We start from the raw sequence: 22,096 nt of genomic DNA, 5'->3' as shown, positions 1-22,096 counted from the left end.
CGGGTGAGGCAGCATCTATGGAGCGAAGGAAACAGGCGACATTTCATAGAAACATAGAAACATAGAAATTAGGTGCAGGAGTAGGCCATTCGGCCCTTCGAGCCTGCACCGCCATTCAATATGACCATGGCTGATCATCCAACTCAGTATCCCGTACCTGCCTTCTCTCCATACCCCCTGATCCCCTTAGCCACAAGGGCCACATCTAACTCCCTCTTAAATATAGCCAATAAACTGGCCTCAACTACCCTCTGTGGCAGAGAGTTCCAGAGATTCACCACTCTCTGTGTGAAAAAAGTTCTCCTCATCTCGGTTTTAAAGGATTTCCCCCTTATCCTTAAGCTGTGATCCCTTGTCCTGGACTTCCCCAACATCGGGAGCAATCTTCCTGCATCTAGCCTGTCCAACCCCTTAAGAATTTTGTAAGTTTCTATAAGATCCCCTATCAATCTCCTAAATTCTAGAGTTTCGGGTTGAGACCCTTCTTCAGACTCTGCCTGAACCGCTGAGTTACTCCAGCATTTTGTGTCGACCTTCTGAATGGAACCAACTGTCCATTAACCCGGTACTATCTCTTCAGCCATGCATTCCTCTGATTGATCCTTCCTTTCCTATACTCACTACCTTATGGCATCAGAAACAACCGAGGGACTATAAATGTTGACACAAACGTAGCTCTTGAAACAGCTACCTAGCTCCCTAAGCTCATAGTGCAGGGCCTCATCGCTTCTCCTAACTAACTTGTTGATTCCAATACGTATCATAACCTCTCACCCTGCATTCTCCCCGGTTCAGTAAGGTAGAAAAGTCTGAAGAAGGGTCTCGACCCGAAACGTCACCCATTCCTTCTCTCCAGAGATGTTGCCTGACCCGCTGAGTTACTGCAGCTTTTTGTGATGCACGCAGCCCGATAGGATGCCTGTGGAGAATCAGTTTCTGTGCTGTATCAGTAATCTAAACCAAGTGCCCTGTAGGGTACATGGTGACAATAAACCAAACCACTCCACATCTATCAGTCTGAAGAAGGGTCTCGACCCGAAACGTCACCTATTCCTTCGCTCCATAGATCTGTTGAGTTTCACCAGCATTTTTGCCCACATCCATCGAGATTAGTTCCGTACCCCATCCAGAGTAGACGTCCATCGGAGTCTCGTCTCCACCCTCCCTCCCCCCGTTAGAAACATAGAAACATAGAAATTAGGTGCAGGAGTAGGCCATTCGGCCCTTCGAGCCTGCACCGCCATTCAATATGATCATGGCTGATCATCCAACTCAGTATCCTGTACCTGCCTTCTCTCCATACCCCCTGATCCCCTTAGCCACAAGGGCCACATCTAACTCCCTCTTAAATATAGCCAATGAACTTGCCTCAACTACCCTCTGTGGCAGAGAGTTCCAGAGATTCACCACTCTCTGTGTGAAAAAAAGTTCTTCTCATCTCGGTTTTAAAGGATTTCCCCCTTATCCTTAAGCTGTGACCCCTTGTCCTGGACTTCCCTAACATCGGGAACAATCTTCCTGCATCTAGCCTGTCCAACCCCTTAAGAATTTTGTAAATTTCTATAAGATCCCCTCTCAATCTCCAAAATTCTAGAGAGTATAAACCAAGTCTATCCAGTCTTTCTTCATAAGACAGTCCTGACATCCCAGGAATCAGTCTGGTGAACCGTCTCTGCACTCCCTCTATGGCAATAATGTCCTTCCTCAGATTTGGAGACCAAAACTGTACGCAATACTCCAGGTGTGGTCTCACCAAGACCCTGTACAACTGCAGTAGAAACCTCCCTGCTCCTATACTCAAATCCTCTATGGCAAGAATGTCTTTCCTCAGATTAGGAGACCAAAACTGTACGCAATACTCCAGGTGTGGTCTCACCAAGACCCTGTACAACTGCAGTAGAACCTCCCTGCTCCTATACTCAAATCCTCTATGGCAAGAATGTCTTTCCTCAGATTAGGAGACCAAAACTGTACGCAATACTCCAGGTGTGGTCTCACCAAGACCCTGTACAACTGCAGTAGAACCTCCCTGCTCCCTAGACTCCTTTTGCAATGAAGTTAGGGCCCAGTGAGTGAATGCTCAGACTGGGGGCGGGCAGCCAGACTGGCCCGGTTTGAAACTTGCCTGAAGCGAGCCTCATGTTCTGTAACCCCGATCCGGTTTGATTGTTGGAACAGGACGGAACTGTCGCAGCTTCGCCCGGGAGATCAGTGCGACGTGATCGGCCTCGTTACGTTTGTCGGGAGGCAAGAGCGCATCCGGAGCCAAGGTACGTATCTCCGTTCCCCCACCGCCTGACTCCCGAACACCACACATGCAGAGGCCACCGTGTCCTGGACCTCATGCACCGCCGCCCCCCCCTGCTCTCTCGTCAGCTTCCCCTTCTGTGAACAAACCAGTACTAGGTGAACCACAAAGCACTAATTAAAACCCATGCAGAGAGAACAATACATACTGTCACACTCATCGTATCAACCTTCTGACCACTAAACGTTCCCGATGTTAGGGGAGACCAGACCCAGGGGCCACACACACACAGTTTAAGAAAAATTGGTAAGCCATTTAGAACAGAGACGAGGAAACACTTTTTCTCACAGAGAACCTGCCTCCACCACCCCCCTGAGGCAGAGAATTCCACAGACTCACCACTCCCTGTGAGAAAAAGTGTTTCCTCATCTCCATTCTAAATGGCTTACTCCTTATTCTTAAACTGTGTGTGGCCCCTGGTTCTGGACTCCCCCAACATCGGGAACATGTTTCCTGCCTCTAGTGTGTCCAAGCCCTTAACAATCTTATATGTTTCAATGAGATACCCTCTCATCCTTCTAAACTCCAGAGTGTACAAGTCCACAGCCGCTCCATTCTCTCAGCATACGACAGTCCCGCCATCCCGGGAATTAACCTGGTGAACCTACGCTGGGCTCCCTCAATAGCAAGAATGTCCTTCCTCAAATTAGGGGACCAAAACTGCCACAATACTCCAGGTGTGGTCTCACTAGGGCCCTGTACAACTGCAGAAGGACCTCTTTGCTCCTATACTCATCTCCTCTTGTTATGAAGTCCAACAGGCCAAAACTGCACACAATACTCCAGGTGTGGTCTCACTAGGGCCCTGTACAACTGCAGAAGGACCTCTTTGCTCCTATACTCGACTCCTCTTGTTATGAAGGCCAACAGGCCAAAACTGAACACAATACTCCAGGTGTGGTCTCACTAGGGCCCTGTACAACTGCAGAAGGACCTCTTTGCTCCTAGACTCAACTCCTCTTGTTATGAAGACCAACAGGCCAAAACTGCACACAATACTCTAGGTGTGGTCTCACTAGGGCCCTGTACAACTGCAGAAGGACTTTGTAGCTTAAAGCAAGTCAATGAGAACATTAGGTTCGAAACACTGGTGCAATCTTTAGCCGTCCATTAATATGGGTGGCACAGCAGTAGAGTAGCTGCCTCACAGCACCGGGGGCTCGGGTTCAATTCCGACCTGGGGTGCTGTCTGTAAGGAGTTTGCAGGTTCTCCCCGTGACCCCGTGGGCTTCCTCCGGGCGTTCCGGCTTCCTCCCACACTCCAAAGACGTGGCTGGGCTGGCTTCTGGAAACTGTAACTGTCCCAACTACACTGCGCTGCGCTGCTTTGAACTAGTACACAGGCCGATGATCGCTGGCTTGGTCGGTCCTGTCATCTCGCTTGTGACGGTGTCCTCCCTCTCGCAGAGCACGCCGGCGAGTTCGTGGCTTACCGCTGGGTGCACCTGACCGACGGGACGGCGCCAGAACCTTTCGTGCTGAAGCTTTTCTCCACTTGCCAACCGGAGATCCAGGCGCAGATATACCCCTGCAGCATTTCCGAAAACACTGGTGAAACATGCATCCTTTAGTTTGGTTTTGTTTATTGTCATTGTCTGCACATGTACCTATCCACAAGTCTTTTCAATGCCACTCACGTAGCAGCTTCCTGAAGCGCGGAAAGTTGGAGATATTTCACAAGATTCAAGAGAGTTTGTTGTCATGTGTCAAGTCAAGTCAAGTTTATTTGTCACATACACATACGAGATGTGCAGTGAAATGAAAGTGGCAAAGCTCGCGGACTTTTGTGCAAAAGACAAACAACCAAACAAACTATAAACACAATCATAACACACATATTCTTTTACATAATAAATAATGGAAGGAAAAACGTTCAGTAGAGTTAGTCCCTGGTGAGATAGGCGTTTACAGTCCGAATTGCCTCTGGGAAGAAACTCCTTCTCAACCTCTCCGTCCTCACCGCATGGCAACGGAGGCGGCAACGCATGGCAACGGAGGCCTATCTGTCCCAGATAGGACAATGAAATTCTTGGGTTACACAAAAAAAGCTGGAGAAACTCAGCGGGTGCAGCAGCATCTATGGAGCGAAGGAAATAGGCAACGTTTCGGGCCGAAACCCTTCTTCAGTCTGAAAGAAGGGTTTCGGCCCGAAACGTTGCCTATTTCCTTCGCTCCATAGATGCTGCTGCACCCGCTGAGTTTCTCCAGCTTTTTTGTGTAACCTTCGATTCTCCAGCATCTGCAGTTCCCTCTTAAACAATGAAATTCTTGCTTTGCTTCAGCGTGTCCATACACCATAATATAAATATATACACACATGAATAAATAAACTGATATAGTGCAAATAACAGATAATGGGTTATTAATAATCAGAGTTTTGTCCGAGCCAGGTTTAATAGCCAACGTGGGTTTTCTCCAAGATCTTCGGTTTCCTCCCACACTCCAAAGACGTACAGGTTTGCAGGTTAATTGGCTTGGTCCCGAGTGTGTGTGTGTGGGATAGTGATAGTGTGCAGGGATGGACTCGGTGGGTCGAAGGGCCTGTTTCCGCTCTGTATCGCTAAACTAAAGTTTCTAGCAAGCTGAGATCGAGATAGTGATTCTGTTAAAATGCAGACACAAGCCTCTAACGTGTTCTTTTCTGTTTGATTGCAGTGACCTTCCTTGTGTGCACCAATGTCAGGGTGGAAGGCAAAATGGTCGATGCCAGTGGACAGACCATGTGCCCTCACCTCTTCAGCACCAAGTACAGTCAGGTGTTTATCAATGGTATGTATGTAACACACATACCATGTAGTAACTCAGCTGCTCAGGCAGCACGCTGGAAACATAGACAATAGGTGCAGGAGGAGGCCATTCGGCCCTTCAAATATTGCTTTGCTCATTTCAATTAAGCTTTGCCCCATTCACTTTAAAGATACAAGATACAATTTAATTGTCATTTGGACCCCTTGAGGTCCAAACGACACTGCACCCTCTAATTTATTTTACATAGAAACATAGAAAATAGGTGCAGGAGTAGAGGCCATTCGGCCCTTCGAGCCTGCACCGCCATTCGATATGATCATGGCTGATCATCCAACTCAGTATCCCATCCCTGCCTTCTCTCCATACCCCCTGATCCCTTTAGCCACAAGGGCCACATCTAACTCCCTCTTAAATATAGCCAATGAACTGTGTGGCCTCAACTACCTTCTGTGGCAGAGAATTCCACAGATTCACCACTCTCTGTGTGGAAAAAAAAATGATTTTCTCATCTCGGTCCTAAAAGACTTCCCTCTTATCCTTAAACTGTGACCCCTTGTTCTGGACTTCCCCAACATCGAGAATAATCTTCCTGCATCTAGCCTGTCCAACCGCTTAAGAATTTTGTAAATTTCTATAAGATCCCTCCTCAATCTTCTGAATTCTAGCGAGTACAAGCCGAGTCTATCCAGTCTTTCTTCATATGAAAGTCCTGCCATCCCAGGAATCAGTCTGATGAACCTTCTCTGTACTCCCTCTATGGCAAGAATGTCTTTCCTCAGATTAGGAGACCAAAACTGTACGCAATACTCCAGGTGTGGTCTCACCAAGACCCTGTACAACTGCGGTAGAACCTTCCCTGCTCCTATACTCAAATCCTCTATGGCAAGAATGTCTTTCCTCAGATTAGGAGACCAAAACTGTATGCAATACTCCAGGTGTGGTCTCACCAAGACCCTGTACAACTGCAGTAGAACCTCCCTGCTCCTATACTCAAATCCTCTACGGCAAGAATGTCTTTCCTCAGATTAGGAGACCAAAACTGTATGCAATACTCCAGGTGTGGTCTCACCAAGACCCTGTACAACTGCAGTAGAACCTCCCTGCTCCTATACTCAAATCCTCTATGGCAAGAATGTCTTTCCTCAGATTTGGAGACCAAAACTGTACGCAATACTCCAGGTGTGGTCTCACCAAGACCCTGTACAACTGCAGTAGAACCTCCCTGCTCCTATACTCAAATCCTCTATGGCAAGAATGTCTTTCCTCAGATTAGGAGACCAAAACTGTACGCAATACTCCAGGTGTGGTCTCACCAAGACCCTGTACAACTGCAGTATAACCTCCCTGCTCCTATACTCCAGGTGTGGTCTCACCAAGACCCTGTACAACTGCAGTAGAACCTCGCTGCTCCTATACTCAAATCCTTTTGCTATGAATGCTAACATACCATTGGCTTTCTTCACTGCCTGCTGCACCTGCATGCCTACTTTTAATGACTGGTGTACCATGACACCCAGGTCTCGCTGCATCTCCCCCTTTTCCTAATAATTTTAGTTTAGAGATACAGCGTGGAAACAGGCACTTTGGCTCGCATCGATCGCCCGTTGCCACTAGTTCCATGTTAAACATAGAAACATAGAAATTAGGTGCAGGAGTAGAGGCCATTCGGCCCTTCGAGCCTGCACCATTCGCCATTCAATATGATCATGGCTGATCATCCAACTCAGTGGGACTCCCACTTCCTTGTCCTCTCCCTACCCACTAGGGGCTACGATTAACCTACAAACCCGCACGTCTTTGGGATGAGGGAGGAAACCCACGCGGTCACGGGGAGAACGTGCAAACTCCACACAGACAGACAGACGGCACCCGAGGTCAGGATCGTACCGGGGTCTCTGGCACCGTCTGCCGCTGTGCTGCAGTTAGATAGTTTTACATCACTTGATGTTTCCCGCTGTCAACATCACTCGCCTCCACCAGGTGGCACCACATGCTGGAGTTTATTTCCTGCTTCTCCTCCCTAGGTCACCATCGGGGGAAACTTTACGTGAAGAATCCCAAAGTGAAGGAGTTTATCCAGTGGATACGGATGGCGAAGGACAAGGAAAGGGAGCGGCTGAGCCAGACTCAGATTGGCGGATGTTACAGCTTCCCCCCGCTACCCTGCAACGAGCGGAACTTCCGAAACGAAGTGCTCGGTGAGGCAGCGTGTACTGAGTGTGCCATCACTTGCTCACCCTCATCTCCCTCACCCACTCGACTCACTGGCCCCTAATGGAGGGGAGGGAGGGATAGGGGCCAGTCCCACTATACAAGTTCACCCAAGAGCTCTCCCGAGTTTAAAAAAAAAAATCAAACTCCTGGTAAGTACGTAGAGGGTACATCGGAGCTCGGGGACATAGAAACATAGAAATTAGGTGCAGGAGTAGAGGCCATTCGGCCCTTCGAGCCTGCACCGCCATTCAATATGATCATGGCTGATCATCCAACTCAGTATAGAAACATAGAAATTAGGTGCAGGAGTAGAGGCCATTCGGCCCTTCGAGCCTGCACCGCCATTCAATGTGATCATGGCTGATCATCCAACTCAGTATAGAAACATAGAAACATAGAAATTAGGTGCAGGAGTAGAGGCCATTCGGCCCTTCGAGCCTGCACCGCCATTCAATATGATCATGGCTGATCATCCAACTCAGTATAGAAACATAGAAATTAGGTGCAGGAGTAGGCCATTAGGCACTTCGAGCCTGCACCGCCATTCAATATGATCATGGCTGATCATCCAACTCAGTATCCCGTACCTGCCTTCTCTCCATACCCCCTGATCCCCTTAGCCACATCTAACTCCCTCTTAAATATAGCCAATGAACTGGCCTCAACTACCCTCTGTGGCAGAGAGTTCCAGAGATTCACCACTCTCTGTGTGAAAAAAGTTCTTCTCATCTCGGTTTTAAAGGATTTCCCCTTTATCCTTAAGCTGTGACCCCTTGTCCTGGACTTCCCTAACATCGGGAACAATCTTCCTGCATCTAGCCTGTTCAACCCCTTAAGAATGTTGTAAGTTTCTATAAGATCCCCTCTCAATCTTCTAAATTCTAGAGAGTATAAACCAAGTCTATCCAGTCTTTCTTCATAAGACAGTCCTGACATCCCAGGAATCAGTCTGGTGAACCGTCTCTGCACTCCCTCTATGGCAATAATGTCCTTCATCAGATTTGGAGACCAAAACTGTACGCAATACTCCAGGTGTGGTCTCACCAAGACCCTGTACAACTGCAGTAGAACCTCTCTGCTCCTATACTCAAATCCTTTTGCAATGAAAGCTAACATACCATTCGCTTTCTTTACTGCCTGCTGCACCTGCACCTGGGACGTCTCTTAGTGGCTCGTAACGCTAACGGCAGGTACTCGTGAAGACTCGTGAAGATTTGTCGACATGTTGAAAAATGTCCACGAGAGCCCCGAGTACCCACCAGTGGCTATTATCGTCATTCTCCGAGTTCGAATCAGGGGAAACTCGGGAGAACTCTTTGAATGAATGAACTCGTACAGTGGGACAGGGCTTTAGATGCATTGGTAGTTAAGTTTTTTCCGATTTACTTAGTCTCTGAAATTGATGTTGAGCTCGGATTCAGAGTCGGGGTCAGGACTTTTTTACCGACTCCACTGCCTTGTTTAAGAGCAGGGTGTGTTGTGCCTTAAACAGTTGTTAAAGAGTAAATGGCCTTTCCTCAGGTGTATCGACATTGACCACCATGGGGGAACTGAAGCAGCTCCTGGAGCAGTTGGAATACAGAGAGTACAGAAGAGTCAATGTCCAAGGCCACATCTGCTGCGTGAAGTACAAGTCACTGGGAACTGACGGAGAGGAGGTAAATACACTGTGTATCTGCACAGAGCCCGCTGGCCTGGGTGTGGAGAGAGAGAGAGAGAGAGGCTTTGTGATGGTCGCCTCTGTGTACATGTGCATGTTTCGTAAGAGCGGCACAGTGGTGCAAGGGCAGACACGGTGGTGCAGCGGTGGGCAGCGCCACGTTCCTGCACCATCTTTCCACATCCAAGACCAAGTCTTGCCTCGGGGAGATCTGCAGTTTCTTATTTTCTCACGTCAAGGCCCAGTGTCTTGTGGTGCATGAAGACATCGTCCTCTCCCCCCGCTCACTGAGAACAATTCCCTCCACTCTTTGAGTCCGGCGGGGAGCCTCTGATCCCCTTCAGAGCTTTCGAGTTTGTGATTCACTCTGAGGGAACGCTGGCCTTGCTCGAGCCAGCACCGCCATTCAATGTGATCATGGTTGATCATCCCCAATCAGTTCCTGCCTTCTCCCCATATCCCCTGACTCCACTATCTTTAAGAGCCCTATCTAGCTCTCTCTTGTAAGTATCCAGAGAACCAGCCTCCACCGCCCTCTGAGGCAGAGAATTCCACAGACTCACGACTCCACTATCTTTAACATAGAAACATAGAAACATAGAAATTAGGTGCAGGAGTAGGCCATTCGGCCCTTCGAGCCTGCACCGCCATTCAATATGATCATGGCTGATCATCCAACTCAGTATCCCGTACCTGCCTTCTCTCCATACCCCCTGATCCCCTTAGCCACAAGGGCCACATCTAACTCCCTCTTAAATATAGCCAATGAACTGGCCTCAACTACCCTCTGTGGCAGAGAGTTCCAGAGATTCACCACTCTCTGTGTGAAAAAAGTTCTTCTCATCTCGGTTTTAAAGGATTTCCCCCTTATCCTTAAGCTGTGACCCCTTGTCCTGGACTTCCCCAACATCGGGAACAATCTTCCTGCATCTAGCCTGTCCAACCCCTTAAGAATTTTGTACGTTTCTATAAGATCCCCTCTCAATCTCCTAAATTCTAGAGAGTATAAACCAAGTCTATCCAGTCTTTCTTCATAAGACAGTCCTGACATCCCAGGAATCAGTCTGGTGAACCGTCTCTGCACTCCCTCTATGGCAGGAATGTCCTTCCTCAGATTTGGAGATATCTTTAAGAGCCCTATCTAGCTCTCTCTTGTAAGTATCCAGAGAACCGGCCTCCACCGCCCTCTGCGTTCAGCAAACCCCGATCAAGGATAGTCCGAGGGTGACCAATGAGGTAGATAGTAGTTCAGCACTGATCTGTGGTTGTGGTGGGGTGGTCGGTTGCTTGGTAACAGCCGGGTAGCGCCTGCCACTTGTCTGGTAACTCCTGGTTGTTGCTTCTTGCAGGAGGTCCTTGTCTTCAGGCCTGGTGTTACCGGCTCCACAGGGAAGCGGGCTGGTGTCACCCAGTCACCCGTTGTTGACCGATCCTACCAGGGCACGGGGAGAAACCGCAGCCCTGAGATCCCCATCATCAGGTGAGCCTTGCTCTCTCCGGAGAGATGCCAGAGGCTGGTGGCAGTCGGCTTGGAGTCCTAGGATCATACAGGCCCTTCAGCCCAAACTGTCTGTACTGACCCATCAACCATCCACCTCCCCTAATCCCATTCTGTATTGTCTTAACATTCCCACCATCTCTTCCCGGTGCCCATCCCTCTCCCACACTGTTTACAGCGATCAGTTGAAACATAGAAATTAGGTGCAGGAGTAGAGGCCATTCAGCCCTTTGAGCCTGCACCGCCATTCAATATGATCATGGCTGATCATCCAACTCAGTATCCCGTACCTGCCTTCTCTCCATACCCCCTGATCCCCTTAGCCACAAGGGCCACATCTAACTCCCTCTTAAATATAGCCAATGAACTGGCCTCAACTACCCTCTGTGGCAGAGAGTTCCAGAGATTCACCACTCTCTGTGTGTAAAAAAAAGTTCTCCTCATCTCGGTTTTAAAGGATTTCCCCTTTATCCTTAAGCTGTGACCCCTTGTCCTGGACTTCCCCAACATCGGGAACAATCTTCCTGCATCTAGCCTGTCCAACCCCTTAAGAATTTTGTAAGTTTCTATAAGATCCCCTCTCAATCTTCTAAATTCTAGAGAGTATAAACCAAGTCTATCCAGTCTTTCTTCTTAAGAAGAGTCCTGACATCCCAGGAATCAGTCTGGTGAACCGTCTCTGCACTCCCTCTATGGCAATAATGTCCTTCCTCAGATTTGGAGACCAAAACTGTACGCAATACTCCAGGTGTGGTCTCACCAAGACCCTGTACAACTGACCCACATGTGTCTGGGATGTGGGAGGAAACTTCGGGAAAAGCCACTGGAGACTTAGGAGACCTTGGAAAAGGTTAGAAGGTGGCTAAGTCGGGCATGTTGTTGGGAGCCTTCAATGTTCCACAAGCGGTAGAGTTGCTGCCTCACGGCGCCCGAGACACGGGTTTGATTCTGACCGTGTGGAGTTTGTCTCCCTGTGACCGCGTTTACATCTGTAGATTAATTGGCTTCTGTAAAAAATTGTAAATTGTCCCAAGTGTGTAGGATAATGCTACTGATATCACCGACTGGCACGGACTCGGTGGGCCGAAGGGCCTGTTTCCACCCCGACTCGCTCTAAAGTCTAGAAGTCTTGCCGTGGCCCCAGCAGGTCACTTCCTCAAGCTAGGGTGTCAGGAGCTTTTTGTCGGCAGCCAAAGGCTTGAAGTGGAACTTTGTGGAGCAGAGATTGAGGTAGAGATGATATCCAACCTTTACCATTCCCACCGTGGCCAAAAGCATCTACAGGGATCAGATCAGGTCATGGTCCACCAGTCATTGAAAGTAGGCATGCAGGAGCAGCAGGCAGTGAAGAAAGCCAATGGTATATTAGCATTCATAGCTAAAGGATTTGAGTATAGGAGCAGGGAGGTTCTACTGCAGTTGTACAGGGTCTTGGTGAGACCACACCTGGAGTATTGCGTACAGTTTTGGTCTCCTAATCTGAGGAAAGACATTCTTGCCATCGAGGGAGTACAGAGAAGGTTCACCAGACTGATTCCTGGGACGTCAGGACTTTCATATGAAGAAAGACTGGATAGACTCGGTTTGTACTCGCAAGAATTTAGAAGATTGAGGGGGGATCTTATAGAAACGTACAAAATCCTTAAGGGGCTGGACAGGCTAGATGCAGGAAGATTGTTCCCGATGTTGGGGAAGTCAAGAACAAGGGGTCACAGTTTAAGGATAAGGGGGAGGTCTTTTAGGACCAAGATTCACACAGAGAGTGGTGAATCTGTGGAATTCTCTACCACAGAAATTAGTTGAGGCCACACAGTTCATTGGCTATATTTAAGAGGGGGTTAGATGTGGCTAAAGGGATCAGGGGGTATGGAGAAAAGGCAGGGATGGGATACTGAGTTGGATGATCAGCCATGATCATATTGAATGGCGGTCGGTGCTGGCTCAAAGGGCCGAATGGCCTCTACTCCTGCACCTATTGTCTATGTTTCTATGATCCAAGCAGCCACTTTGTCAGCCAACAGACCAGCGAGTCACCACAGGCCAAGAGTCAATAGTCAAGAGTCAATTTAATTGTCATTTGGACCCCTGGAGGTCCAAACGAAATGCCGTTTCTGCAGCCATACATTACACACAAATAGACCCCAGACACAACATAATTACATTTTACGTAAACATCCATCACATAGCTGTGATGGAAGGCCAAAAAAAACAGGCCCCAGGTAGGGAGTGTGATCCATGCCTTCAAGCCTCAAGGTCTGGTGCTGCACAGTTAGGGGTCTGGGGAATAAGGAGAGGAGACGTTGGACGGGGGCTTTCCTGCCGCGTACAGGCACGTGGGGGGCAGCGAGTGAGACCCCGTTAACGAACCGCCGCTTGCATTTCACCAGGACTTCACCGAGTCAAAAAACAACCCCGTCACCACGACAAAAGAGATCAAGGAAAGGGTTGACGTACAGGAAAAGACCAATTCGAATGAGGTAACATCACCCTCCGCTCTCTGCTCCCTTCTCCCTCCCCCGCTCCCCGCTCCCTCCCATCTTGTCCGCAACCTCGCTCATCCTGCCCGTGCTTCCCGCTCTTTCCCGCATGGTCTCCTCCCTCCCCCGCTCCCCGCTCCCACCCTCAGCATCCATTTGCTTCCTGGGCCTTCCTCTCTTAGCTTTCGCTCCCTCTCCCGTCTCTTGTCTGACGCCCAGACTCCCTCGAGGGGGGGGGTCCAACCTCTGCTGAGGTGGAGGTGTCTCTAGACCAGTCAGATGGCCTGGATACGGACTTGTACTGGAAAGTCTTGCAGGGCAGTGGGACTGAGAGGGGCAGTCGTGGGACTGAGGGGGACAGTGGGGCTCTCATTTGATTATAGACAATAGACGCAGGAGTAGAGGCCATTCAGCCCCACGAGCCAGCACCACCATTCAATGTGATCATGGCTGATCATCCCCAATCAGTACCCCGTTCCTGCCTTCTCCCCTGACTCCGCTATTTTTAAGAGCCCTATCTAGCTCTCTCTTGAAAGCATCCAGAGAACCGGCCTCCACCGCCCTCTGAGGCAGAGAATTCCACAGCCTCACCACTCTCTGTGAGAAAAAGTGTTCCCTCGTCTCCGTTCTAAAGTTACAGAGATAGGTTGAATAAGTTAGGTCTTTATTCTCTGGAGCACAGAAGGTTAAGGGGGGACTTGATAGAGGTCTTTAAAATGATGAGAGGGATAGACAGAGTTGATGTTTCCTCGTCTCCGTTCTAAATGGCTTACCCCTTATTCTTAAATTAGTGCGGGTGTCAGGGGTTATGGGGAGAAGGCAGGAGAATGGGGTTGAGAGGGAGAGATAGATCAGCCATGATTGAATGGCGGAGTAGACTTGATGGGCCGAACGGCCTCATTCTACTCCTAGTCCTTATGAGCGAGGGGGAGAGTGGGGCTGATTGGACAGCTGGCTGAAGGGTTGTGGCACTGGCATAACACTGAAGACATCCCGTGCTGTAACAAAGCGTGCAATGTGGCTGATTTACCCACACACCACCAGAGTGCTCACATCTAATTAGTTCTATTTTTGACACAGGCTGAATGAAAGCACAGAGTCGAGCGAAGGGGAAACTGATGTCACTCAGAAACGCACTTGTTCGGAAAACCCGACCCCTAAACAAGGTTTGCACTGGGCAGGATGGAACTGCAGCGGGACAGGCAGCATCTCCGGGTCGAGACCCTTCTTTACACTGAGAGTCAGTCAGGGGAGAGAGAAACTGGAGATATTGGAAGGGTTGATAGAGCATGTCAGGTGTGAACTCGGCAGGTCACAGCAGAATGTTTAAGAAGGAACTGCAGATGCTGGAAAAATCGAAGGTAGATAAAAATGCTGGAGAACTCAGCGGGACAGGCAGCATCTATGGAGCTATGGACATTTCGGGTCGAGACCCTTCTTCAGACTGATGAAGGAATAGGTGACGTTTCGGGTCAAGACTGTGTGGCCTCAACTACCTTCTGTGGCAGAGAATTCCACAGATTCACCACTCTCTGTGTGTGGAAAAAAAAATGTTTTTCTCATCACGGTCCTAAAAGACTTCCCTCTTATCCTTAAACTGTGTGACCCCTAGTTCTGGACTTCCCCAACATCGGGAATAATCTTCCTGCATCTAGCCTGTCCAACCCCTTAAGAATTTTGTAAGTTTCTATAAGATCCCCCCTCAATCTTCTGAATTCCAGCGAGTACAAGCCGAGTCTATCCAGTCTTTCTTCATATGAAAGTACTGCCATCCCAGGAATCAGTCTGGTGAACCTTCTCTGTACTCCCTCTATGACAAGAATGTCTTTCCTCAGATTAGGAGACCAAAACTGTACGCAAAACTCCAGGTGTGGTCTCACCAAGACCCTGTACAACTGCAGTAGAACCTCCCTGCTCCTATACTCAAATCCTTTTGCTATGAATGCTAACATACCATTCGCTTTCTCACTGCCTGCTGCACCTGCATGCCTACTTTCAATGACTGGTGTACCATGACACCCAGGTCTCGTTGCATCTCCCCCTTTCCTAATCGGCCACCATTCAGATAATAGTCTACTTTCCTGTTTTTGTCACCAAAGTGGATAACCTCACATTTATCCACATTGTTACGGTTACAGTCTACAAGTCGTTGTTGAGGCCGCATTTAGAATATTGTGTTCAGTTTTGGTCAAGTTACAGTAAAGATTTATGAGGATGTTGCCAGGCCTGAGCTGTGGGGAGAGGTTAGGGCAGGCTAGGGACTTTATTATATGGAGCGCAGGAGGATGATGGGTGATCTTGTGTGTGTAGAATCATAAGAGGCATAGATCGGGTAAATGCACGGTCTTTTACCTGGAGGATAGAGGTAAAGGTGAGGGGGGAAAGAACGTATAGGAAACTTTTTTACACAAAGGGTGGCGAGTGTATGGGACGAGCTGCCGGAGGAGGTCGTTGATGCAGGGACTATCATAACATTTAAGAGACATATAACCATATAACAATTACAGCACGGAAACAGGCCATCTCGGCCCTACAAGTCCATGCCGAACAAACAGTCCCACCTGCCTGCACTCGTACCATAACCCTCCATTCCCTTCTCATCCATATGCCTATCCAATTTATTTTTAAATGATACCAATGAACCTGCCTCCACCACTTCCACTGGAAGCTCATTCCACACCGCCACCACTCTCTGCGTAAAGAAGTTCCCCCTCATATTACCCCTAAACTTCTGTCCCCTAGTTCTCAAGTCATGTCCTCTTGTTTGAATCTTCCCTATTCTCAAAGGGAAAAGCTTGTCCACATCAACTCTTTAAAGTTTATGGAGCATAATCTCCATAGGAAAATGACATTAAAATTGGTACATGGAATTTGTAGGGTGTTTAAGAAGGAACTGCAGATGCTGGAAAATCAAAGGTAGAGAAACTGAGCGGGTGCAGCAGCATCTATGGAGCGAAGGAAATAGGCAACGTTTGCTATATTTAAGAGGGAGTTAGATGTGGCCCTTGTGGCTAAGGGAATCAGGGGGTATGGAGAGAAGGCAGGTACGGGATACTGAGTTGGATGATCAGCCATGATCATATTGAATGGCGGTGCAGGCTCGAAGGGCCGAATGGCCTACTCCTGCACCTAATTTCTATGTTTGGGGTTATGGGCCAGACACGGCAAGTGCAGATGGGGCATGTTAGTCGGTGTGGGCAAGTTGGGTGGAAGGACACTGTGTGACTCTATGCTCGGCGAGAGTGGTTGTTTGTAACACAGTGTAGAACGCACGGAGCAGTCACTACCCACAATGTGCTGCAGGCAGTGAAGTTAGTGGCACTCATGGACTAAGTGACATTTCCTCCCCCACAGACCTCAGTTTTGCCAAGGCTTGCAAGGAGTTCTACACGAGCTCTGACGACACAGAGATGGAGTCCAGCGTGTGTCCAAGCAGCGGCTCATGGACCGGCAGCCTGAGTAAGCAGCAGCATGTCCCCCACAGTGGACACGTCTGTGAGATGGTGGCCCGCAGCTTCCACTTGAGGGACAAGGCCCTGCTCCTCAACACGTTTGAACTGCAGCCGTCCAGTTTCAATGGAGTGCGGCCTGATTTTGGCAAGAAGCTCCATCAGTGCGAGTTGGCGTGTTGCCGTGGTTACTACACCGTCACCATTTTAGGTAAGGCTCCAAAATATTCAGAGGATCCTCCCTCAACCTACCCTAACCATGCAGGTACAGCAGGCTGTGAAGAAAGCCAATGGCATGTTGGCCTTTATAACAAGAGGAATCGAGTATAGGAGCAAAGAGGTCCTTCTGCAGTTGTACAGGGCCCTAGTGAGACCACACCTGGAGTATTGTGTGCAGTGTTGGCCTGTTGGACTTCATAGCAAGAGGAGTTGAGTCTAGGAGCAAAGAGGTCCTTCTGCAGTTGTACAGGGCCCTGGTGAGACCACACCTGGAGTATTGTGTGCAGTTTTGGCCTTCATAGCAAGAGGAGTTGAGTCTAGGAGCAAAGAGGTCCTTCTGCAGTTGTACAGGGCCCTAGTGAGACCACACCTGGAGTATTGTGTGCAGTTTTGGTCCCCTAATTTGAGGAAGGACATTCTTGCTATTGAGGGAGCCCAGCGTAGGTTCACCGGGTTAATTCCCGGGATGGCGGGACTGTCATATGCTGAGAGAATGAAGCGGCTGGGCTTGTACACTCTGGAGTTTAGCAGGATGAGAGATCTTATTGAAACATATGAGATTGTTAAGGGCTTGGACACGTTAGAGGCAGGAAACATGTTCCCGATGTTGGGGGAGTCCAGAACCAGGGGCCACACACACACACAGTTTAAGAATAAGGAGTAAGCCATTTAGAACGGAGACGAGGCAACACTTTTTCTCACAGAGAGTGGCGAGTCTGTGGAATTCTCTGCCTCAGAGGCCGGTTCTCTGGATGCTTTCAAGAGAGAGCTAGATAGGGCTCTTAAAAATAGCAGAGTCAGGGGATATGGGGAGAAGGCAGGAACGGGGTACTAATTGGGGATGATCAGCCATGATCACATTGATTGGCAGTGCTGGCTCGAAGGGCCAAATGGCCTCCACTCCTGCACCTATTGTCTATTGATGGGCCGAATGGCCTAATTCTGCTCCTAGATCTTTGGTACGCATAGTGAATAATTACAATGGATCCAATCTCCACATCCTTCCTCCAAGAGGAGTTCGAACCAAACCCTGCAGTGATGAACGGGAATCTCATGCGGTATTTTCTCACCCTCCAGGGCTGAACGGCGAGCTGTCCTTGGACACGATCTTCCTCCCCACCAATCCCAGGTCGGACCATCGGGATTTGTGGCCCGCCAAGCACGACAACTCCTTCATCAACGTTTTAGCTCATGGAGGTCTATCGTTGGGGCAAGATGGTGGCAGCAACGCAGAGATTGAAGAGTTCCTCCCACAGCCTCCTGGTAAATATCTCCTCCTCCTCGACCAAACACAGGCCCAACCATCCACTAAATACCTTCCCAATAATGCCCGAATGGGACATTCTCCTATGCTCCATAAAAAATCTCTTTTCCCACCTTCCTCCACCATTCCTCTGACCCTCTTCTTACGATCGCCCCGACTATTCCGCGAGTAGGAAGGAACTGCCCACGCTAGTTCACACCAAAGATAGACACAGTGCTGGAGTAACTCAGCGGGTCAGGCAGCATCTCTGGAGAACATGGATAGGTGACGTTTCACAGAGTGCTGGAGTAACTCAGCGGGTCAGGCAGCATCTCTGGAGAGAAGGAATGGGTGACGTTTCGGGTTGACACTAGTCTGAAGAACGGTCTTGGACCGAAACGTCACCTATTTCTGAAGAAGGGTTTCAGCCCGAAACGTTGCTTATTTCCTTCGCTCCATAGATGCTGCCTCACCCGCTGAGTTTCTCCAGCATTTTTGTCTACCTTTGATTTTCCAGCATCTGCACAGTTCCCACTTAAACCCATTCCTCCTTCCTCGTGGGGAAGAGTTCTGCATTCCGTCATGCTCGTGTTCCTGTGTACGAGGTTCCTGCATTCACTGGATTTGTTTGAGCCTTTATTTACCGGGCCTGAGTTCCAGACTCTCTCAGAGTTCTGTCCCCGCTAGAGACCTGCAGGGAGTGACACTTGCTGTGGCAGTCTCTGACCAGCAGAGGGGGCCCGTGGGCCATGCCTGCTGCATTGAGAGGGATGGGATGGACTTTGGTTTGCAGCTCAGTGACTGGCATCATGAGATCACTGGCAGTCTGTGGAATTCTCTGCCTCAGAGGCCGGTTCAAGTACAGGGTCTTGGTGAGACCACACCTGCAGTATTGCGTACAGTTTTGGTCTCCAAATCTGAGGAAGGACATTATTGCCATAGAGGGAGTACAGAGAAGGTTCACCAGACTGATTCCTAGGATGGCAGGACTTTCATATGAAGAAAGACTGGATAGACTCGGTTTGTACTCGCTAGAATTCGGAAGATTGAGGGGGGATCTTATAGAAACTTACAAAATTCTTAAGGGGTTGGACAGGCTAGATGCAGGAAGATTATTCCCGATGTTGGGGAAGTCCAGAACAAGGGGTCACAGTTTAAGGATAAGAGGGAAGTCTTTTAGGACCGAGATAAGAAAATCATTTTTTACACAGAGAGTGGTGAATCTGTGGAACTCTCTGCCACAGAGGATAGTTGAGGCCAGTTCATTGGCTATATTTAAGAGGGAGTTAGATGTGGCCCTTGTGGCTAAGGGGATCAGGGGGTATGGAGAGAAGGCAGGTACGGGATACTGAGTCGGATGATCAGCCATGATCATATTGAATGGCGGTGCAGGCTTGAAGGGCCGAATGGCCTACTCCTGCACCTAATTTCTATGTTTCTCTGGATGCTTTCAAGAGAGAGTTAGATAGGGCTCTTAGAGATAGCAGAGTCAGGGGACATGGGGAGAAGGCAGGAACGGGGTACTGATTGGGGATGATCAGCCATGATCACATTGAATGGCAATGCTGGCTCGAAGGGCCGAATGCAGCAGCGTTCATCTCTTTGACTCTTCTGCTTCCCTTCACCCCTTACGGTAAAACTCAAACTAGTCCGAAGAAGGGTCCCGACCCAAAGTGTCGCCCATTCCTTCTCTCCAGAGATGCTGCCTGTCCCGCTGAGTTACTCCAGCATTGTGTCTAGCTTCTGACAATCTGTTATGTAGAAACACGATGGGTTTGGCATCTAATTCATCAGGCGATGATGGTTGTGTATCCCACCCCCACCCCCACCACCTTCAGTTCACCGGGACTCGTGCTACCCCTGTACACATGCCCCCTACTCCTCACCCTCACGATCCCACGAGCGCTGTGATGATGATAGTGGGCAGATTATGTGTTCAAGTTGCTCGTGCGCGGGTCTTTAACCTCCTGTTTATACGAATTTAGGGCACACGTGGACTTGGTTTTTGGTCTCCTATACTCTCTAGAATTTAGAAGATTGAGAGGGGATCTTATAGAATTTAGAAGATTGAGGGGGAATCTTATAGAAACTTACAAAATTCTTAAGGGGTTGGACAGGCTAGATGCAGGAAGATTGTTCCCGATGTTGGGATCACAGTTTATGGATAAGAGGGAAGTATTTTAGGACCGAGATAAGAAGAACTTTTTTCATACAGAGAGTGGTGAATCTCTGGAACTCTCTGCCACAGAGGGTAGTTGAGGCCACAGTTCCTTGGCTATATTTAAGAGGGAGTTAGATGTGGCCCTTGTGGCTAAGGGGATCAGGGGGTATGGAGAGAAGGCAGGTACGGGATACTGTGTTGGATGATCAGCCATGATCATATCGAATGGTGGTGCAGGCTCGAAGGGCCGAATGGCCTACTCCTGCACCTAATTTCTATGTTTCTATGTAACATTGAATGATAGGCTTGGAGAGAGAGGATGTTTTCACTAGTGGGAGAGTCGAGGTCCAGAGGTCATAGCCTCAGAGTAATAGGACGTTCCTTTAAAAGGAGGAATTTCTTTAGTCAGAGGGTGGTGAATCTGTGGAATCCATTACCACAGAAGGCTGTGGAGGCCAAGTCAATGGATATTTTTCAAGACAGCAGAGAGATAGATTCCCGATTAATGCAGATATCAGCAGTTATGGGGACAAGATAGGAGTGGGGTTGAGGGGGAAGAGTTCTATCAGCCATGATTGTACATCTTGGTACACATGACAATAGACAAAACCAAAATAAAGTACATACCTTGAATGCTGGATTAATACAACCCTTCAGGACAGAGGTTGATGAAGTTTAATCAGACTTGTATTCTAATCAGGCTTGTATTCATCGGAGTGTTTAAGAGAGAACTGCAGATGCTGGAGAATCGAAGGTTACACAAAAAAGTTGGAGAAACTCAGCGGGTGCAGCAGCATCTATGGAGCGAAGGAAATAGGCAACGTTTCGGCCCGAAACGTTGCCTATTTCCTTCGCTCCATAGATGCTGCTGCACCCGCTGAGTTTCTCCAGCTTTTTTGTGTAACCTTGTATTCATCGGAGTTTAGAAGGATGAGGGGGGGATCTTATAGAAACATATAAAATTATAAAAGGACTGGACAAGCTAGATGCAGGAACAATGTTCCCAATGTTGGGCGAGTCCAGAACCAGGGGCCACACACACAGTCGTAGAATAAAGGGGAGGTCATTTAAGGCTGAGGTGCGAAAAAACTTTTTCACCCAGAGAGTTGTAAATTTGTGGAATTCCCTGCCACAGAGGGCAGTGGAGGCCAAATCACTGGATGGATTTAAGAGAGAGTTAGATAGATCTCTAGGGGCTAGTGGAGTCAAGGGATATGGGGAGAAGGGTTATTGATAGGTGACGATCAGCCATGATCACAATGAATGGCGGTGCTGGCTTGAAGGGTCCTCCTGCACCTATTTTCTGTTTCTATGATGGGATAGCAGAGTAGGCTTGATGGGCTAAATGGCCTAATTCTGACAGCATTAATTCTTCATTTGCCCACTGACAGGCGACGTCCTCAGTCCTGTGTGTGGCCTGGAGAAGATGCTGTTCATCTTTGTCCTCGATGTGTGTAGCCAAGGCAGCTCCAGAGTCGAAGTCGCCCTGAACCGAGCCTACGTCCAACACCACGCTCTCTGAACAGTTGGGTCTCTTCATTACTTAACACCAGCTTCCCAAAACAGAACAGATACTGTGACTTACGGCAGACAGTGTTTTATATTATTTTTAGGTAGCCTTGTTTCTGAAAAGAGAAAAATATGTTTTTTTTGTTCCTGTGGAATGTATCGATATCTCTGTCATCGTTAGAAATCATTGGCTGGATTGACGAGCTGGCTAGATTCAATGATACTTTACTCACATTAAATGTGGTGTCCAGTGATGGTTTTTGGTCAGTCTTGGCCCTAAAGCAGTGCGCTGGGAGCCATCAAAGGGAGCCATCAGAGGGAGTGCAGAGAAGGTTCACCAGACTGATTCCTGGGATGTCAGGACTGTCTTATGAAGAAAGACTGGATAGACTTGGTTTATACTCTCTAGAATTTAGGAGATTGAGAGGGGATCTTATATAGAAACTTACAAAATTCTTAAGGGGTTGGACAGGCTAGATGCAGGAAGATTGTTCCCAATGTTGGGGAAGTCCAGGACAAGGGGTGACAGCTTAAGGATAAGGGGAAAATCCTTTAAAACCGAGATGAGAACTTTTTTTTCACACAGAGAGTGGTGAATCTCTGGAACTCT

At 48.7% G+C, this 22,096-nt stretch overlaps 1 protein-coding gene across 1 annotated transcript in view; it reads left to right on the top strand.

The window, feature by feature from the left end:
* The window catches only part of LOC129694257 (RPA-related protein RADX-like), a 30,124-nt gene extending 8,384 nt beyond the window's left edge, over positions 1 to 21,740 (top strand). Inside the window, exons 5-15 of the mRNA XM_055630973.1 lie at positions 2,179 to 2,270; positions 3,716 to 3,859; positions 4,964 to 5,077; positions 7,081 to 7,254; positions 8,792 to 8,928; positions 10,280 to 10,410; positions 12,816 to 12,905; positions 13,986 to 14,071; positions 16,260 to 16,565; positions 17,651 to 17,836; positions 21,369 to 21,740. Of these exons, the coding sequence (XP_055486948.1) occupies positions 2,179 to 2,270; positions 3,716 to 3,859; positions 4,964 to 5,077; positions 7,081 to 7,254; positions 8,792 to 8,928; positions 10,280 to 10,410; positions 12,816 to 12,905; positions 13,986 to 14,071; positions 16,260 to 16,565; positions 17,651 to 17,836; positions 21,369 to 21,499 (1,591 nt within the window). The 3' untranslated portion in view covers positions 21,500 to 21,740. The remainder of the gene's footprint in view (positions 1 to 2,178; positions 2,271 to 3,715; positions 3,860 to 4,963; positions 5,078 to 7,080; positions 7,255 to 8,791; positions 8,929 to 10,279; positions 10,411 to 12,815; positions 12,906 to 13,985; positions 14,072 to 16,259; positions 16,566 to 17,650; positions 17,837 to 21,368) is intronic.
* Positions 21,741 to 22,096: the final 356 nt, after the last annotated feature.

This window comes from Leucoraja erinacea, unplaced genomic scaffold, assembly GCF_028641065.1.
Source record: "Leucoraja erinacea ecotype New England unplaced genomic scaffold, Leri_hhj_1 Leri_58S, whole genome shotgun sequence".
NCBI lineage: Eukaryota > Metazoa > Chordata > Chondrichthyes > Rajiformes > Rajidae > Leucoraja > Leucoraja erinaceus.
The sequence above is the reverse complement of the archived record's forward strand: the minus strand, read 5'-3'. Positions and strand labels throughout refer to the sequence as shown.